We start from the raw sequence: 19,324 nt of genomic DNA on the forward strand, positions 1-19,324 counted from the left end.
TTTCCCGTTGTAAACATCTGGAAATGTTGTAGAGGACATTTAGACATTAGTTAGGTAGTGAACTTCTGGTTGTTTTTTTGGTTTGTTTGTTTGTTTTGCCTTATCAGTTTTCATTTCCTCTGAGTCTCTTTGAAGAGTTTCTAGCTTCTCAGCAGAATTATTTCCTGGATCTTTTAATTTTAATTTCAAAATGGATACTGTTAATCATCAAAAATGGCAGAGTATGGGAGTTCCCTGGTGGCCTAATGGTTAAGGATTCAGTGTTGTCACTGCTGTGGCTTGGGTTTGATGCCTGGCCCAGGAACTTCAGCATGCCATGGGCATGGCCCAAAAAAAATTGCAGGGTAGGGAATTCCAGGCTTTTGTCCCTCCCTAAAAGACATGGATGAAGTGGCAAAAACTATCAGGATAAACTTTTGCAGAAATCTGGAAACTGAATATTGGGATTCTGAAAAGCAAACAAAATTTACATTTATAAAAATAGGGTATATATGTTTTTATTTTTTGAAGTGTTTAAATTTTTAAAATTAAATTATAGTTGATTTACAGTGTCGGGCCAATTTCTGCTGTGCAGCATAGTGAGCCTTTAACTAAACTTGACTAGAAAAAAGAAGACTCAAATTATTTATATCGGAGTTCCCGTCGTGGCGCCGTGGTTAACGAATCCGACTAGGAACCATGAGGTTGTGGGTTTGATCCCTGCCCTTGCTCAATGGGTTAACGATCCGGCGTTGCCGTGGGCTGTGGTGTAGGTCGCAGACATGGCTCAGATCCCGCATTGCTGTGGCTCTGGCATAGGCTGGCAGCTACAGCTCCGATTAGACCCCTAGCCTGAGAACCTCCATATGCCGTGGGAGTGGCCCAAGAAATGGCAAAAAAAAAAAAAGACAAATTATTTATATCATAAATGAAAGTGGATATATTAATAGAGAACCTACATAAATGTAAAGGATTATAATAGAATAGTAGACACAAATTTATGCTAACAAATTAGATGATCTAGATGAAATGGATAAATTCCTATAAACACGGAAACCACCAAAACTAACCCAAGGAGAAAGAGAAAATCTGAGCAGATTTTTAACAAGTAAAGGATTGAATCAGTAACCAAAACTTTCCAACAAAGAAAAGCCAAGACAAGACAGCTTTACTGGTAAACTGTACCAACTATTTAAAGAATTAACACAAATCCTCTTCAAACTCTTACAAAAAATTGAAGAGAACACTTCCTAACTCATTCTATGAGGCTAGAATTTTCCTGACACCCATGCCAGATAAAAACATGACAAGAAAAGAAAGTTACATATATCGCTTATGAATATAAGTGCAAAACCACAATTAGCAATTAGCAATTACTAGCAAACTAAATTCAATAATCCTCTAATAATATGCTTATTAGAGGATTACATACCATAATCAAGTGAGATGTATCCAAGAAATGTAAGGGGTAATTCAACACACAAAAATCAATTATGTAATACACTAGATTAATAGAACGAAGGAAAAAAACCCACATATTCATTTCAATTGATGTTAGAAAAGCATTTGACAATATTCCCCACACTTTCATGAAAAAAAAAATGCTCAAGAAACTAGGAATAGAAGTTCCTTAACTGGATAAGGAGCACTTATGTAAAACCCGCAGTTAAGAGTTTACTCAGTGGCAAAAGGTTGAAATCTTCTCCTTCAGATAAGAAACAAGGTCAGGATGTCTATTTTGATCAATTCTTTTCAACATTGTACTGACATTTCTAGCCAGTGCAGTTAGGCAAGAAAAGGAAAAAAATCATCCAAATTGGAAAGAAGAAATAAAATTATTTTTATTTGCAGATGATATGATCCTAGGTACAAATAACCCTAAAGAATGCACCAAAAATAAAACACTCTTAGGACCAATCAACAAATTCAGCAAGGCTGCGGAACACAAGATCAACACTCTATATAAGTTTTATTTCTATGCGTGAGCAGTGAGCAATCAGAAAAGGAAATTAAGAAAGCTATTCTATTTATAATAGCATCAAAGGGAGTAAAATACTTAAGAATAAAATTTAACCAAGAAGGCTCAAGACTTATAAACTTAAAATTCCAAAACAATGCTGAAAGTAATCGAAGATATAAATAAATTAAAAGACATTCTATCTGCATGGATTGGAAGACTTGATTTTTAAGATGGCATTTCTCTTCAAGACAATACACAGATTCATTGCAATCTTTATCAAAATTCCAATGACTATTCTGCGGAAGTGGAAAAGCTGATCCTAAACCTCATTTGGAATTACAAGAGATCCTAACCAAAACAATCTTATAAAAGAAAAATAAGTTGGAGGAGTCACACTTCTTGAATTCAAACTTGAAACAAAGGTATGGAAATCAAAGTAAGTGTGGTACTGTCAGAGGAATAGACAAATGAATCAAAGGGATAGAATTAAGAATAAAGAAATAAATCCATACATCTATAGTCAATTGGTTTTTGACAATCTCGACAGTACTATTCAATTGAGTAAAAACAGCATCTTCTATAAATAATGCTTGGACAACTGCATAGCCACATGCAAAAGAATGAACCTGGACTCCTCCCTCACAGAATATACAAACATTTTTAAAATGGATCAAAGACCTAAATGTAAGAGTTAAAACTACAAAACTCTTAGAAGAAAACACAGGAGTAAATCTTTATGATCCTACATTTGGCAATGGATTCTGAGATATGATCCCAAAAACATAGGCAACAAACAAAAAATATAGATAAATTGAACTTTATTAAAATTAAAACCTTTGTGTATCAAATGATACTGTTAAGAAAGTGAAAAGACAACTCATGGAATGGAAGACAATATCTGCAAATCATTTATCTGATAAGGGTTGAGTATTCAAAATACAGAAGGAACTCTTATAATTCAACAACAAAAAGATAAGTAACCCAATTAAAAATGGGCAAAGGGGAGTTGCCGTTATAGTGCAGCAGAAACAAATCCGACTAGAAACCATGAAGTTGCAGGTTCAATCCTTGGTCTCACTCACTGGGTTAAGGATCTTGCAGTCGCTGTGACCTGTGGTGTAGGTCGCAGACATGGCTCTGATCTGATGTTGCTGTGGCTATGGTGTAGGCTGGTAGCCATAGCTCTGATTGGACTCCTAGCCTGGGAACCTCCATATGCTGCAGGTGCGGCCCTAAAAAAAGCAAAAGAAAAAAAATAGGCAAAGGACTTGAATAGACATTTCTTTAAATAAGATATATAAATGACCAACAAACACATGAAAAGTCATGTGGGAAGTGCATATCAAAATCACAATGAAACACTACTTCATACACACTATAATGGCTATAATTAAAAAAGGAAAATAAGTTTTGGTGAGGATGTGGAGAAATTGGAACCCTCCAACTTTACTCGTAAAAATGTAAGATTCTAGAAAAGAGTTTGGAGGTTCCTATGGGGGGTGGGGTGGGATTGATATGAACACACTACTATATACAGAAAAATGGGTAACAGAGACCTACTCTATAGCATAGGGCAATCTATCTGATACTGTGGAGGGGAATCTGAAGAGGAATGAATACATGTATATGTATAACTTGTTTACTTTGTTGTATATCTGACTCTGACACAGCTTTGTAAGTCAACTACCCTCCAATAGAACTTATTTTAAAAATTTAAACATAGAATTAACTTATAGCCAAGCTGTTACCACCCTCCACCCTTGTATTTACACAAAAGAATTGAAAACAAGTATTCAAACAAATACTTGTACATGAATGTTTATAGCAGCACTATTCAGAAGAGACAAAAGGTGGAAATAACACAAATGTCCATCAACCATCAATGAATGAATGGATAAAGTGTGGTATACAATGGGATATTATTTAGCCATAAAAAGAAATGAAGCACTGTTACATATTACAATGTGGATAGACTTCCAAAACATTACACCAAATGAAAGAAGCCAGGCACAAAAGGACATATATTATATGATGCCATTTATGTGAAACATCCAGAATTCATAGAGATAGAACACAGATTAGTGGTTGATAGGGACTAGAGGAAGGAGTGAAAGGAGAGTGACTATTTATAATGCCTATGAAGATTTCTTCTGGGGTGATTAAAGTATTTTGGAACTAGGTATTAGTGATGGTTGTTCAACACAGTGAATGTATAAATGCCACTAAATTGAATGTTCTAAATGGTTAATTTTATGCTATGTGAATTGTACCTAAAAAATACCATTACTTTTCTCCTTGGCTAAAAGTCTAAGTTTCTTATTTTCTTGGCCAAGCAGAATCCCTCATATCCCCATTGATAATAGTAATAGGAGTTCCCTTGTGACACAGCAGGTTAAGGATCTGGCATTTTCACTGCAGTGGCTGGAATTGCTGCTGTGGCTCAGGTTTGATCCCAAGCCTAGGAACTTCCACATGCCATGGGCACAGCTCCTACAATGTGCTCCTACAATGTGCTGTCAACTTTGATGCATGCTTTTCATGCACCACATTATTTAAATCTCACATCAGTGCTATAATGGCATATAGTAGGTACTAAGGAAGTATTTATGGTATGAATGAACTACCATATAAGTAAAGTGCAAGTGAGGTGACTATAAAGTTGAGAGAGTTAGGTAACTTGCTTCAGGCCTCCTAATCAGTAAGTGGCAGAATCCAAACTCTAAGATTTATAAGACAAAAATACCACTTTTGACTTCAACTCTAACCTAACATTTGGGAGAAAGACATCAGGTTCTGTTTCTATAAAGAGGTTATGTCCTTAATATTACTTTTTGAGTCATACTGAAACTCAAATCTGTTATTTTGGTTGTATTGCTTTGGTTATCAGGCAGCTTTGATAGCTAATTCTCCATTATTTACTAAATGTGTGACTTTAGGAAAAATTGATTTAAACTTTCTGAAACCAAGGCCACTCGTTTGTCAAAGATGACAGGATGGACTGGTGGAGCCACAATTGGAAATCAAGGCAACCTTTATTCTCCTGATTTTTAAGCAATGGTATCTGATGCAAAATGTTAAGAAAATACTGTGCAGGACAAATGAAACACATCTGTAGGCTACATGTAGGCTGAGAATCGTAAGCTTTGACCTTTGTGTTAGTTGAAAGTAGACTGAGTTAAGTAGTGGTTAAAGCATGGACTATGGAGCTGTACTGTCTGGGTTACCAAGATTGGTCATATACTAGATCTGTGACCTTAAGCAAGCTTCTTAATCTGTCTGTGCTTCAGTTTTCTTGTCTTCAAAGTGGGCATAATGATAGTACAAACCTCATAAGGTTGTTATGAGGATTGTGTGTGTGTGTGAGCGTGCACGCGTGCATGTGGTAATTTAAAAGTGTCTAGCATGTGATAAATAAATGCTCTACCAATATGTTAAATAAAATAAATAAGCTTCTTTTCACCTTTAAATATTATATAACTTAATAAGAACTTGTAAAAAGCTGATTATTTGCACTAATTCTAATTTGACCGTTACCTCAGTTTGCACATCTACACAATGGGGACAGTAATGATACCTGCTTTGTATGATTAGTGCTAATATCAAATTAGTTAACACGTAGAGAGTTAATGATGTATCTACAGTACTTAGAACCTTGCCTGGCACAGATTAAGAACTTATATAAGTGGTAGCCATTATTAAGTTTTAAGATTGCTTGACAAAGCTCAAATAAGTCAATACTGAAAAACTCCAAAATACGTTTGATAGTGTTTACAATATGGCATTAATCCTAGGAGAAATAATAATGGAGCTGAACTTTTAACCCTTCAATCCTTCAACCAATCATTTTTAAAAAGGTGAAGTGGTGAGGTCTGAGAATAGAAAAATTTCTCAGTCATTATGTAGCCCATTTAATGCACCTCCATACCAGACTGAGATAAAAAGAACAACTGCTTAAATTTGTATCTATAAAAGCAACTAATTGAATTTATTTTTAATAGCTCTTTCTTCATTTTCCACAATAAATCTAAGGAGGGGATGAGGAAAATTTAAACTATGATACAGAGTTGATTAGAAGAAAGTATTGGAAAAGAGGGTTATCTTTTGCCTCCCTGGTTAATCCCAGTTTACTCAGAGTAAACTATCACTTTGTCAAATATGTAATAGATGGAAATTATAGGTAGAGTCAGGTCCTGGGGTTAGAAAAAGCAGGATCTTAACCATAATTTTTAAGATGAGATGAATTTGGTATGAAGAAATACAGGAGTCTTACAAGGACTTGGGAGTAAGAGGATGTCCAATAGGACAAATAGGAGTCCTACTGTGAGGAGATTGGAAATATACTGGAAACTCACACTGAATGAATAGGGACATTGTACAAAACAAGTTTAAGGGTGTTAGAAGTGGAATTCTAGAACTGAAGTGACAATAACTTTAAGTGGAATCTCCTTTGAGAAGAGATGGGGATTCTTTTATGTGAGAAGGAAGGGGAGATCTCACTGTGAGAAGAGCAGAGGTTCTGTTGTGAGGAGACAGGATATAGTATGAAAACTCCATTATGAATTGATAAGAACACTATAAGGCCATTAGGGATAAAGATGGGGTGGGGGAGGGGGTGATTCAGGTGGGGAAAATACAGGATAGGGCCTTGGGATTTGTGTCAGGAAATACCTTGGGATTCTGAATATGAAAGCATAAGATGCACAATGGGAACCATTTTATAAATATGGAGGGAATGAAATACTCCCTAGTGTTTACAGGACAGGGTACAAGAGGAAACCCCAGATTTATAAAAGGGTGGTCTAATTAGAGGGGATGAGAAATAAGATTCCCACTGGAAAAGGCAGGAAATACCAGAAACCCCAGTAGGAAAGGATGATGTTTCCCTAGTTTGAGAAGACATGGGACAAGCGCAATCCTAGAAGGAAGTAAGAAAAAAATAAGAAGAAACCCAGAGAAAGAGGGTGGCAAAATGTGGGGCTAACAGTGGAAGAGGACTTCAGGAGGTGGGGAGTTGGTTTCAAAAAAGATTGCAAGGGAAGATTATCATTAGAAAAGTAATGGTTTGACAAAGGAGGCAAGAATATAAAATGGGGAAAAGACAGTCTCTTCAGCAAGTGGTACTGGAAAACTGGACAGCCACATGTAAATCAATGAAACTGGAACACACCCTCATACCATGCACAAAAATAAATTCAAAATGGCATAAAGACTTAAATATAAGACAAGACACCATCAAACTCCTAGAAGAGAACATAAGCAAAACATTCTCTGACATCAACCGTACAAATGTTTTCTCAGGTCAGTCTCCCAAGGCAACAGAAATAAAAGCAAAAATAGATAAATGGGAACTAATCAAACCGACAAGCTTTTGCACAGCAAAGGAAACCATAAAAAAAAAGACAACTTACAGAATGGGAGAAAATAGTTTCAAATGATGCAAATGACAGGGGCTTAATCTCTAAAATTAAAATTAAAATAAATTACAAACAACTTATACAACTCAACAGCAAAAAAACCAAGACAATTGACAAGTGGGCAAAAGACCTGAATAGACATTTCTCCAAAGAAGATATACAGATGGCCAACAAGCACATGAAAAAATGCTCAACATCACTGATTATTAGAGAAATGCAAATCAAAACTACTATGAGGTACCACCTCACACCAATCCAAATGGCCATCATTAATAAGTCCACAAATAACAAGTGCTGGAGGGGGTGTGGAGAAAAGGGAACCCTCCTACACTGTTGGTGGAAATGTAAATTGGTACAACCACTATGGAAACAGTATGGAGATTCCTCAGAAAACTAAACATAGAACTACCATATGACCCAGCCATGTCACTCTTGGGCATATATCCAGACAAAACTTTCCTTGAAAAAGTTACTTGCACCCATATGTTCATTGCAGTACTATTCACAATAGCCAAGGCATGGAAACAACCCTAATGTCCATTGACAGACAATTGGATTAGGAAGCTGTGGTATATATACACAATGGAATCCTACTCAACCATAAAAAAGAACAAAATAATGCCATTTGCAGCAACATGGATGGAACTAGAGACTCTCATACTAAGTGAAGTAAGTCAGAAAGAGAAAGACAAATACCATATGATATCACTTATATCTAGAATCTAGTATACAGAACAAATGAACCTCTCCATAGAAAAGAGACTTATGGACTTGGAGAACAGACCTGGGGTTGCCAAGAGGGAGGAGGAGGGAGTGGGATGGACTGGGAGTCTGGGGTTAATAGACACAAACTATTGTCTTTGGAATGGATAAGTAATGAGATACTGCTGTATAGTACTGGGAACTATATCTAGCTACTTGTGACAGAAAAAGAATAATGTAAGAAAAAGAATATATATATATATATGAATGACTGGGTCACTTTGCTGTACAGTAGAAATCGACAGAATACGGTAGATCAACTATAATGGAAAAATAAAAATCACAAAATAAAAAAGTAAATCTCCTCAAAAAAAAAAAAAAAAGAAAAGTAATGGCACTTGGAAGAGATACGGGAGATATTGTGGGAACCCTTGTGGGAGGATAAAGAGGATACTCTAGTGTGAGAAGACAGTGAGCAAAGCAGGACCATAGGTGATAAAAGCAGAATGATTAGTATTAGGTGTCAGAAAATAATTTCAGACCCCTAATGGAAGGAAAAAATACTTCTCAAAGTAGGAAGGCTGGAGACTAAGGGGAGCTCCAGTGTGACAAAATCAAGGCCTTTAATGTGAGGGGACAGGTCAGGATATATTGTAGGACTCCCATTCCACTGGAGAAGATGAGAAAATGGTGAAGCCCACGGGGAAAGAGGAATTGAGGGCTTATCACTTTGTAAAAAGTGGAGACCCCAGTGGGATGGACCAAGGTGTACTGTGGGGTCCCAAGTGGCAAAAAAATGCGAAGCACTTCAGCCTGTCGGAGAGGATCACAGGAAAACGAGGAATCCTAGTCTTAAATAAAGGAGAGTCAATAAGAAAGTACAGTAAATATGTTGGGATTCCTAGGAGGAGGGAATGGAGAAAATGTGGTGGTGGGTTCTGCTAGTTGGATGAATTGGTGGGATTCATAGTGTAAGCAGACAGTTTAAGGATACAGGGCACGTTCTTTCCTCAGTTTGGTAGGGTGGGAGCCCCCCTAAAGAGAACGCAAGACACAAGTGGTTGTCCTATACGAGAAAGGGGAAACAGCCAGGAAATTCTTGCGGGTAGGGTCAGGAAATAACGTAAGAAACCTTGGGTAGAAAGCGATGGCGACATGGTGGGACCCTCGCGGAAGGGTGCAAGAAATTTTGTGAGAAGCCAGAGGTTGGAGACCTGGAGCTCTCCAGGGAGCTAAAGGAAAACCGCAGTGTGAGGGCTAAGAACATAGGGGACATCAGTGTGAAGGGTAGGGCAAACGATTATGCTGGAGCATAATTTTCCCACCTAGGTGCCATCTCCACTTACCCAGGCAGAGTTCAAAGACGTAGGCATAGTAGGACCAGAGCACGACGAGGACGATAACCAGCACTGGCACCCAGGAAAGTATGCGGCGGCAGCACCGTAACCCCCCAGACAGAGCCATCTTCCAGCCCCGCCTCATCTTCGGCTCGAAGATCGACCGAGCAGGCCTGCTGGCGCTGGGTCGGAACTGCTGGGGCAGAGGCTGAGAGGCGGGAAGGCGCACTGTGCAGCACTCCACTGCCTAGCCTGGCGGGAACTGTCTTTCCTAGCCGATACCACCTGTGGGGCTGCAGGGCGGAGTGCGCCCAGCCTGGCACAATAGGCATGAGTCACGGCGAGGAGGAACAGGCGGCCTGGGAGCGGAAGGTGATCCGTCAGGCAGTCAAGGCTGGGCACGCTCAGAGGGAGTGCAGTCCCTCCCCTTTCCTCCTCTCCCACCCCCTTGCCACGGCACTAGATGCAGGGCTAGACCTCTGCAAAACTGTAAAGCGGAAGAAATTTGGGTCCGCCCATCTGCTTTTACTGCACTGCGTCCCCCTTCATCTCCTCTCTGATCTCTGTCTCTGCTTCTGTGTCTCTTTGTCCTTACCCCCCCAGTGCCCCCCCCCCACGCGCAAACCCACAGACACGCAGTGTGAAATATGGAAACCATAGCATCTCACGACTTAAAGGTCATCTACCCCATCCTCCCACTGCTGCTTGAACAATATGCTTAACACGTAGTGCCGCAGTCGCTGCTTGGGTAAGTCCATTGACAGGGTGCTCCCTCCTTCCTTCTCTTCTTCCCTCCCCCCTGAGTTAGCTTAGTCCATTTTCAGAATAAATAAACATATTGGTACAGAAAAAAACAAATGGTGGAGATATTAATTCTGTGAGGGGTCAGGGAAAGCTACAAGGTGGTGATATTTAAGGTGAGCTTTATAATACATAAGAGTTGGCCAGGCAGATGAGAGAGGAAGGACGTTTCAAACAGATGAAACACTATTTGCAAAGGCATAGAGTAATGAAAATCGGAAAGTGTTCAAGGAACAGTCAGGATGGCTTCAGCAGAGGGTGTGTGAAGAGGAGAGGCAGGGAGTGAGACTGGGAATACAGGCTGAGGGAGGGCAGAGTGTGCCCTGACAGGGTATGTGGACATAATCCCATAAAGCAGATTATGAACAGACATTAAGGGTTTGGGGACAATAAAAATGACATTATCAGAATTGTACTTTTGTAAAAAAAAAAAAACTGGCAGGATTTTTTAGAGGAGAATGGGCTGGAAAAAGAACAATTAGGAGGCAATTCAACAATTTTTTTGGAGTGGTTCATTTGTTTTAGGTCAACTTTGATATAAAAAAATGACAAAAGGGGGTCTGTGCGCAAGAAGTTCATGTTCTCATCAGAGCAATTGGTGTTCAATGACATAAGTACAATAATTGAAATATAGTAAGGTTTTATGTTTGTAGACTTGATATTTACTGTTCAATGATTTCCAAAAGTCTGTGACATGAAGAAATTTGTGGTTTTGCCGAGGCCCATGTTGCTCTCTATTCCTTTTCATGGTTGTATATGCAGTAAATTTCCTGAACTGTTAAGAACTTTATTGTTTCTTTTCAGTTTAACTTCATGGCTGATATTAGTAAATTAATGATGCAGTAAAGTGCAGGCTCATTTCAGTTACAATATTTATTTTCATAGCCCTATTAATGATTTGTGTCCTAAGGTTCTGACATGGATACTTAAAAATTTTTCCAACTTTTAGAGATATAAGTGAAAAATAAAAAATTATATATCTGGAGTTCCCATTGTGGCTCAGCGGGTTAAGAAGCTGACTAGTATACATAAGGATGTGGGTTCGATCCCTGGCCTCGCTCAGTGGATTAAAGGAACTGGTGCTGCCACGAGCTATGGTGTAGGTTGCAGTCACAGCTCAAATCCCACGTTTCTGTGGCTGTGGCTTAGGCTGGCAGCTGCAGCTTCAATTCAACCCCTAGCCTTGGAACTTCCATATGCCACAGGTGCAGCCCTAAAAAAAAAAAATATATATATATATATATATGTATATATATATATTTGTGTGTGTGTATATGTGTATATATGTGTGTGTGTGTATATACCTGAGGTGTACGGTGTGATGATTTGATATACATATACATGCATAAACATTGTGAAATGATTACCACAATTAAGCTATTTAACACATTTCTCACCACACATATTTCCATTTTTTTTTTCTTTTTTTAGGGCCATACCTATGTCATATGGAAGTTCCTAGACAAGGGATCGAATTGGAGCTGCAGCTGCCGGCCTACCCTACAGCCATGGCAACACCAAACCCAAGCCACATCTGCAAACTATACCTCAGCTTGTGGCAACGCTGGATCCTTAACCCAGTGAGCAAGGCCAGGGATCAGACCCACATTCCCATGGATGCTAGTCAGATTCTTTACCTGCTGAGCGACAATGGGAACTCCCCATAGTTATTTTTTGACAATTATTTGTTATTGAAATATATTTGACATACAACATTGTGTAAATTTAAGGTGTACAACATATTGATTTGTAGTATGACTGCCATTGTAGCATTAGCTAACACCTCTGTCACATCACATAATTATAATTTCTTCTAGTGTTGGGGACAATTAAGATCTAGTATCTTAGCAGGTTTAATGTTTAAAATACAGTTTTGTTGTTTGTAATCACTGTATTGTGTATTAGGTATCCAGGACTTTATTTATCTATGAGTTGAAAGTATGTACACTTAAACAACATCTCTCTCATTTTCCCACTCCCCTCCCAGTTTCTGGTAACAGTATCTGTTTTTCTTTTTTAGATTCCACGTATAAAAGATATCATACAATATTTGTCTTTCTCTCTCTGACTTATCTTTCTTAGCATAATATCATCAAGGTCCATCCATATTATTCCAAATGGCAGAACTTTCTTTTTTCTCATGTCTAAATAACATTTTATATGTATATTGGCTATTGTGAATAATGCTACAGTAAACATGGGAGAGCATATGTTTCTTCAGTAAACTTTTTCTTTTTTAAGATGATGTTGCTTAAATTTAATGTATTGGTCAAATATACTAAAATACATCAATTTATGCAATACTCGAACAGTGAAAAAATAACAGGAACCCTGGTTCCAATCCAGCCCCAGCCAGTATGGTTTAGCATCAAGGAAAGAAAGTATGACCTGGGACAGGTGCTATTATCTCTCTGGATCTGTTTCTTTCTTTTTTTTTTTTTTTTTTTTTTTTTTTTTTGTCTTTTTGCCATTTCTTGGGCCGCTCCCGCGGCATATGGGCGGTTCCCAGGATAGAGGTCTAATCAGAGCTGTAGCTGCCAGCCTACGCCAGAGCCACAGCCACGCCAGACCCGAGCCACATCTGCGACCTACACCACAGCCCACGGCAACGCCAGATCATTAACCCATTGAGCAAGGGCAGGGATCGAACCCGCAACCTCATGATTCCTAGTCGAATTCGTTAACCACTGCGCCACGACAGGAACTCCCGTTTCTATTTATTTATTTATTTATTTATTTTGTCTTTTTAGGGCCGCACCCACAGCATGTGGAGGTTCCCAGGCTAGGGGTTGAATCAGAGCTGGTAGCTGCCTGCCTACATCACAACCACAGCCACAGCCACAGCAACGTGGACTCTGAGCCGTGTCTGTGACCCACACCACAGCTCACAGCAATGCTGGATCCTTAACCCACTGAGCAGGGCCAGGGATTAAACCTGCATCCTCATGGACACTAGTCAGGTTCACTAAATACCGAGCTATGATGGGAACTCTGAAATTTTTGATTATAGTTGATTTACAATGTTGTCAATTTCTGCTGTACAGTAAAGTGACCCGGTGATATATATATATATATATATATATATATATATTCTTTTTCTCCCATTATCCTCCATCATGATCTATCACAAGTGTTTAGATACACTTACCTGTGCTATACACCAGGATCTCATTGCTTATCCACTCCAAATGCAATAGTTTGCATCTACTAACCCCAAATTCCAAGTTCATCCTGCTCCTTCCCCCTCCCCCTTGGCAACCACAAGTCTGTTCTCCAAATCCATTTTATATTCTTGCCACCCTTGTTGAAGATTAAAACCTGGGTTTTATTTCTGGATTCTCTATTCTGTCCCATTAGCCTGAGTGTCTGTTTTGGTACCAGTACCACACTGTCTTGATGACTATAGCTTTGTAGTATTGTCTTAAGTCTGGGAGAGTTGTGCTTCCTGCTTGGTTTTTGTTCCTCAGGATTGCTTTGGTAATTCTGGGTCTTTTATGGTTCCATATAAAACTTTGGATTGTTTGTTGTAGTTCTGTGAAAAATGTCATGGGTAATTTGATACAGATTGCCTTGAATCTGTAGATTGCTTTGGGTAATACGGCCATTTTAACAATATTAATTCTTCCAAGCCAGAAGCATTGAATATCTTTCCATTTTTTGAATCCGCTTTTAATTTCCTTGATTAACATTTTATAGGTCTCAGCATATAAGTCTTTTACCTCTATAGTCAGGTTTATTCCTAGGTATTTAATTTTGTGGGGTGTGACTTTAAAAAGTATATTTTTATATTCCGTTTCTAATTTTCATTGTTAGTATACAGAAATGCAACCGACTTCTGAATGTTAATCTTGTATCCTGATACTTTGCTGAATACATTGATCAGTTCAAGTAGTTTTTGTGTGGAGTCCTTAAGGCTTTCTATATAAAGTGTCATGTCATCTGCATACAGTGACAACTTTACCTCTTCACTTCCAATTTTTTATCTCTTTTGCTTTCCTGATTTCTGTGACTAGGACTTCCAATACTATGTTGAATAAAGGTGGTGAGAGTGGGCATGCTTGTCTTGTCCCAAATGTTAGCGGGAAGGCTTTCAGCTTTTCTCCATTGAGTATTATATTTGCTGTGGGTTTATCATAAATGGCTTTTATTATGTTAAGGTATGTTCCTTCTATATCTGCTTTGGGGACAGTTTATACCATGAATGGATGTTAGCTTTTGTCATGCTTTTTCTGCATATACTGAGATGATCATGTGGTTTTCTTTTGTTAATGTGGTGTATGACATTGATTGATTTGCGTATGTTGACCATTCTTGTGAATGTGGGATGAATCCCATTTGGTCATGGTGTATGATCTTTTTAATATGTGGTTGGATTTGGTTTGCTAAAATTTTGTTGAGAATTTTTGTGTCTATATTCATCAAAGATATTGGCCTATAATTTTCATTTTTGATAGTATCTTTGTCTGGTTTTGGTATTAGGGTGATGGTGGCCTCATAGAATGTCCTTAGGAGTGTTCCTTTTTCTTCAACCTTTTGAAAAAGTTTAAGAAGAATGGGTATAATTTCTCCTTGTGTGTTTTGTAGAATTCACCTGTGGAGCCATCTGGTCCTGGATGTAGGGAGTGTTTTTTATTACATACTCAATTTCATTTCTAGTAATCAGTCTATTCAATTGATATATATCTTGATTCAGTTTTGGAGGGCTGTATATCTCTTGAAAGATGTCCATTTCTTCCAGGTTGTTAAATTCGTTGGCATATAATTGCTCATAGTATTCTCTTATGGTTTTTTGTATTTCTGCACTATCTGTTGTGATTTCTCCTTTTTCATTTCTTATTTTATTTAAAAATTTATTATTGTTATTTCCCCAATACAATTTTTTTTTACTGTACAGCATGGTGACCCAGTTACACATTTTCTTATTTTATTTATTTGAGTTCTTTCTCTCCTCATTTTATTTATTTGAGTTCTTTTATGGTGACCCAGTGACACATTTTCTTATTTTATTTATTTGAGTTCTTTCTCTCCTATTCTTGGTGAGTGTGCCCAGAGGTTTGTCAGTTTTGTTTACCCTTTCAAAGAACCAGCTCTTGGTTTTATTATTTTTTCTGTTTTTGAATATCTATTTTATTGATTTATTCTCTGATCTTTATGATTTCCTTCCATCTGCTGACTTTAGGTTTTGTTTGTTCTTTTTCTAATTCCTTTTTTTTTATTTTAAAGTATGAAATACATTTTATTGTTACAGACATTTCATAGTCTAGGCTCTAAAACATCATTTATTGATAACTAAGAGACATCTTACTACATGATTTAATGGGACAGAAACTCTAAACTGGGGATATTTTTGTCTTTATCATTCACTTGAGATAGCAGCTATTAGAAACCAGAATAATAACACTAATAACCTTCAAATTAATTTTGATCCTAAGCTGTAGCAATTTCAACAGTAGTATTTTTACATAGCAAATAAAAATTTCTAAACAACAATTAAAATTGATACAGTATTTATATGAAATGCTACATGTATAACACTTCACTAAATTTGTAAAATGGAAACAGTACTGTCAGAAATATTCTTTTTTTCCCACTGTACAGCAAGGGGGTCAGGTTATCCTTACATGTATACATTGCAATTACAGTTTTTCCCCCACCCTTTCTTCTGTTGCAACATGAGTATCTAGACATGGTTCTCAATGCTATTCAGCAGGATCTCCTTGTAAATCTATTCTAGGTTGTGTCTGATAAGCCCAAGCTCCTGATCCCTCCCACTCCCTCCCCCTCCCATCAGGCAACCACAAGTCTCTTCTCCAAGTCCATGATTTTCTTTTCTGAGGAGATGTTCATTTGTGCTGGATATATGATTCCAGTTATAAGTGATATCATATGGTATTTGCCTTTGTCTTTCTGGCTCATTTCACTCAGGATGAGATTCTCTAGTTCCATCCATGTTGCTGCAAATGGCATGATGTCATCCTTTTTTATGGCTGAGTAGTATTCCATTGTGTATATATACCACTCTTCCGAATCCAATCATCTGTCGATGGACATTTGGGTTGTTTCCATGTCCTGGCTATTGTGAATAGTGCTGCAATGAACATGCGGGTGCACGTGTCTCTTTTAAGGAGAGTTTTGTCCGGATAGATGCCCAAGAGTGGGATTGCAGGGTCATATGGAAGGTCTATGTATAGAATTCTAAGGTATCTCCAAACTGTTCTCCATAGTGGCTGTACCAGTTTACATTCCCACCAGCAGTGCAGGAGGGTTCCCTTTTCTCCACAGCCCCTCCAGCACTTGTTATTTATGGACTTATTAATGATGGCCATTCTGACTGGTGTGAGGTGGTATCTCATGGTAGTTTGGATTTGCATTTCTCTTATAACCAGCGATGTTGAGCATTTTTTCATGTGTTTGTTGGCCATCTGTATATCTTCTTTGGAGAAATGTCTATTCAGGTCTTTTGCCCATTTTTCCATTGATTGATTGGCTTTTTTGCTGTTGGGTTGTATAAGTTGCTTATATATTCTAGAGATTAAGCCCTTGTCCGTTGCATCATTTGAAACTGTTTTCTCCCATTCTGGAAGTTGTCTTTTTGTTTTCTTTTGGGTTTCCTTTGCTGTGCAAAAGCTTTTCAGTTTGATGAGGTCCCATGGGTTTATTTTTGCTCCAATTTCTGTTGCTTTGGGAGACGGACCTGAGAAAATATTCATGAGGTTGATGTCAGAGAGTGTTTTGCCTATGTTTTCTTCTAGGAGTTTGATGGTGTCCTGTCGTATATTTAAGTCTTTCAGCCATTTGGAGTTTCTTTTTGTGCATGGTGTGAGGGTGTGTTCTAGTCTCATTGCTTTGCATGCAGCTGTCCAGGTTTCCCAGCAATGCTTGCTGAATAGACTTTCTTTTTCCCATTTGATGTCCTTGCCTCCCTTGTCAAAGATTAATGGACCATAGATGTCAGGGTTTATTTCCGGATTCTCTATTCTGTTCCATTGGTCTGTCTGTCTGTTTTGATACCAGTACCACACTGTTTTGATGACTGTGGCTTTGCAGTATTTCTTCAGGTCTGGGAGAGTTATGCCTCCTGCTTGGTTTTTGTTTCTCAGGATTGCTTTGGCGATTCTGGGTCTTTTGTGGTTCCATATAAATGTTTGGATTGTTTGTTCTAGTTCTGTGAAAAATGTCCTGGGTCATTTGATAGGGACTGCATTGAATCTGTAGATGGCTTTGGGTGGTATGGCCATTTTCACAATATTGATTTTCCCAATCCAGGAACATGGAATATCTTTCCATTTCTTTACATCTTCTTTGATTTCTTTGATTAAGGTTTTATAGTTCTCGGCATATAGGTCCTTTACCTCCTTGGTCAGGTGTATTCCGAGGTATTTGATTTTGTGAGGTACAATTTTAAAAGGTATCGTATTTTTGTATTCCTTTTCTAGTGTTTCATTGCTCGTATACAGAAATGCAACTGACTTCTGAATGTTAATCTTATATCCTGCCACTTTGCTGAATTTATTAATCAGTTCAAGGAGTTTTGGGGTTGAGTCCTTAGGGTTTTCTAGGTATAGTATCATGTCATCTGCATACAGTGACAGTTTGATCTCTTCTCTTCCTGTATGGATGCCTTTTATTTCTTTTGTTTGTCTAATTGCTGTGGCTAGGACTTCCAAAACTATGTTGAAGAGCAGTGGTGAGAGTGGGCATCCCTGTCTTGTTCCAGATTTGAGTGAGAAGGCTTTCAGTTTTTCCCCATTGAGGATTATATTTGCTGTGGGTTTCTCATAAATGGCTTTGATTATATTCAGGAATGTTCCCTCTATACCCACTTTGGCGAGGGTCTTGATCATGAATGGATGTTGAACTTTGTCGAATGCTTTTTCTGCATCTATTGAGATGATCATATGATTTTTGACTTTTTTTTTTTTTTGTTAATGTGGTATATGGTGCTGATTGATTTGCGTAGGTTGAACCATGCTTGTGAACCTGGGATGACCCCAACCTGGTCATGGTGTATAATTTTTTGGGTATGTTGTTGGATTCGGTTGGCTAAGATTTTGTTGAGAATTTTTGCATCTATATTCATCAATGATATTGGGCGATAGTTTTCTTTTTTGGTGGTATCTCTGTCTGGTTTTGGAATGAGGGTGATGGTGGCCTCATAGAATGTCTTTGTCTCTTTATATGTTTGATAAAATTCACCTGTGAAGCCATCTGGTCCTGGACTTTTATTTGTAGGGAGTGATTTTATGACCTCTTCAATTTCATTTCTAGTGATCGGTCTGTTCAGTTGGTCTGTTTCTTTTCGATTCAGTTTTGGCAGGCTGTAAGATTCTAGAAAATTGTCCATTTCTTCCAGATTGTCAAACTTGTTGCCGTATAGTTGTTCATAGTATTCTCTTATGGTTTTTTGTATTTCTGCTGTATCCGTTGTGATTTCTTTTTCATTTCTAATTTTGGTGATTTGGGTTCTTTCTCTCCTCTTTTTAGTGAGTCTGGCCAGGGGTTTGTCAATTTTGTTCACCTTTTCAAAGAACCAGCTCTTGGTTTTATTAATTTTCTCTATTGTTTTTTGAGTCTCTATTTTATTCATTTCTTCTTTGATCTTTACAATTTACTTCCTTCTGCTGACTTTAGGACTTTCTTGTTCTTCTTTTGCTAATTCGTTTAGGTGGAGGGTTAAGTTGTCCATTTGGGATCTTTCTTCTTTTTTGAGAAAGGCCTGTATTGCTATAAATTTCCCTCTGAGCACTGCTTTCACAGCATCCCATAGATTTTGAGAGGTTGTGTCTTCATTATCATTTGTTTCAAGGTAGTTTTTAATTTCCTTCTTGATTTCCTCATTGACCCATTGGTTTTTTAGTAGCATGTTGTTGAGTCTCCATGGAGTAGGTTTTTTCTCTTTGCTTTTCCCATGGTTGATTTCTAATTTCATGGCATTGTGGTCAGAGAAGATACTTGAGATAATTTCTACGCTCCTAAATTTATTGAGATTCGCTTTGTGTCCCAATATGTGGTCGATTCTTGAGAATGTTCCATGAGCATTTGAGAAGAATGTGTATTCTGATTTTTTTGGATGTAGTGTCCTGAAGATATCAATTAAGTCTAACTTTTGTATTGCTTCCTCTAGGATCTCC

The 19,324-nt window shown here is 38.0% G+C and overlaps 1 protein-coding gene and 1 long non-coding RNA gene across 17 annotated transcripts in view; one reads left to right on the top strand and one right to left on the bottom strand.

The window, feature by feature from the left end:
* The window catches only part of ZDHHC15 (zinc finger DHHC-type palmitoyltransferase 15), a 99,484-nt gene extending 89,702 nt beyond the window's left edge, over positions 1–9,782 (bottom strand). For 13 of the 15 annotated variants that reach the window (XR_014835636.1, XR_014835633.1, XR_014835631.1 and 10 more), the window contains exon 1: positions 9,402–9,782. Coding sequence is in view for 2 of the 15 variants with exons in the window: in XM_021079754.2 (XP_020935413.1) it covers positions 9,402–9,537 (136 nt within the window). In the remaining 13 variants the exon portion in view is untranslated. The remainder of the gene's footprint in view (positions 1–9,401) is intronic. The other 2 variants (XR_014835635.1, XR_014835637.1) reach the window with 1 other exon arrangement.
* Positions 9,783–9,900: 118 nt separating this feature from the next.
* LOC146394663 (uncharacterized) overlaps positions 9,901–19,324 on the top strand; it is a 174,257-nt gene continuing 164,833 nt past the window's right edge. For both annotated transcript variants that reach the window (XR_014835649.1, XR_014835650.1), the window contains exon 1: positions 9,901–10,140. This is a non-coding gene — a long non-coding RNA (uncharacterized LOC146394663). The remainder of the gene's footprint in view (positions 10,141–19,324) is intronic.

The sequence above is a fragment of the Sus scrofa genome, chromosome X, assembly GCF_054392235.1.
Source record: "Sus scrofa isolate SSC_HxYL_T2T_F1_AM1 chromosome X, Sscrofa_HxYL_maternal_Yorkshire_Landrace_v2.0, whole genome shotgun sequence".
NCBI classification, from domain to species: Eukaryota; Metazoa; Chordata; class Mammalia; order Artiodactyla; family Suidae; genus Sus; species Sus scrofa.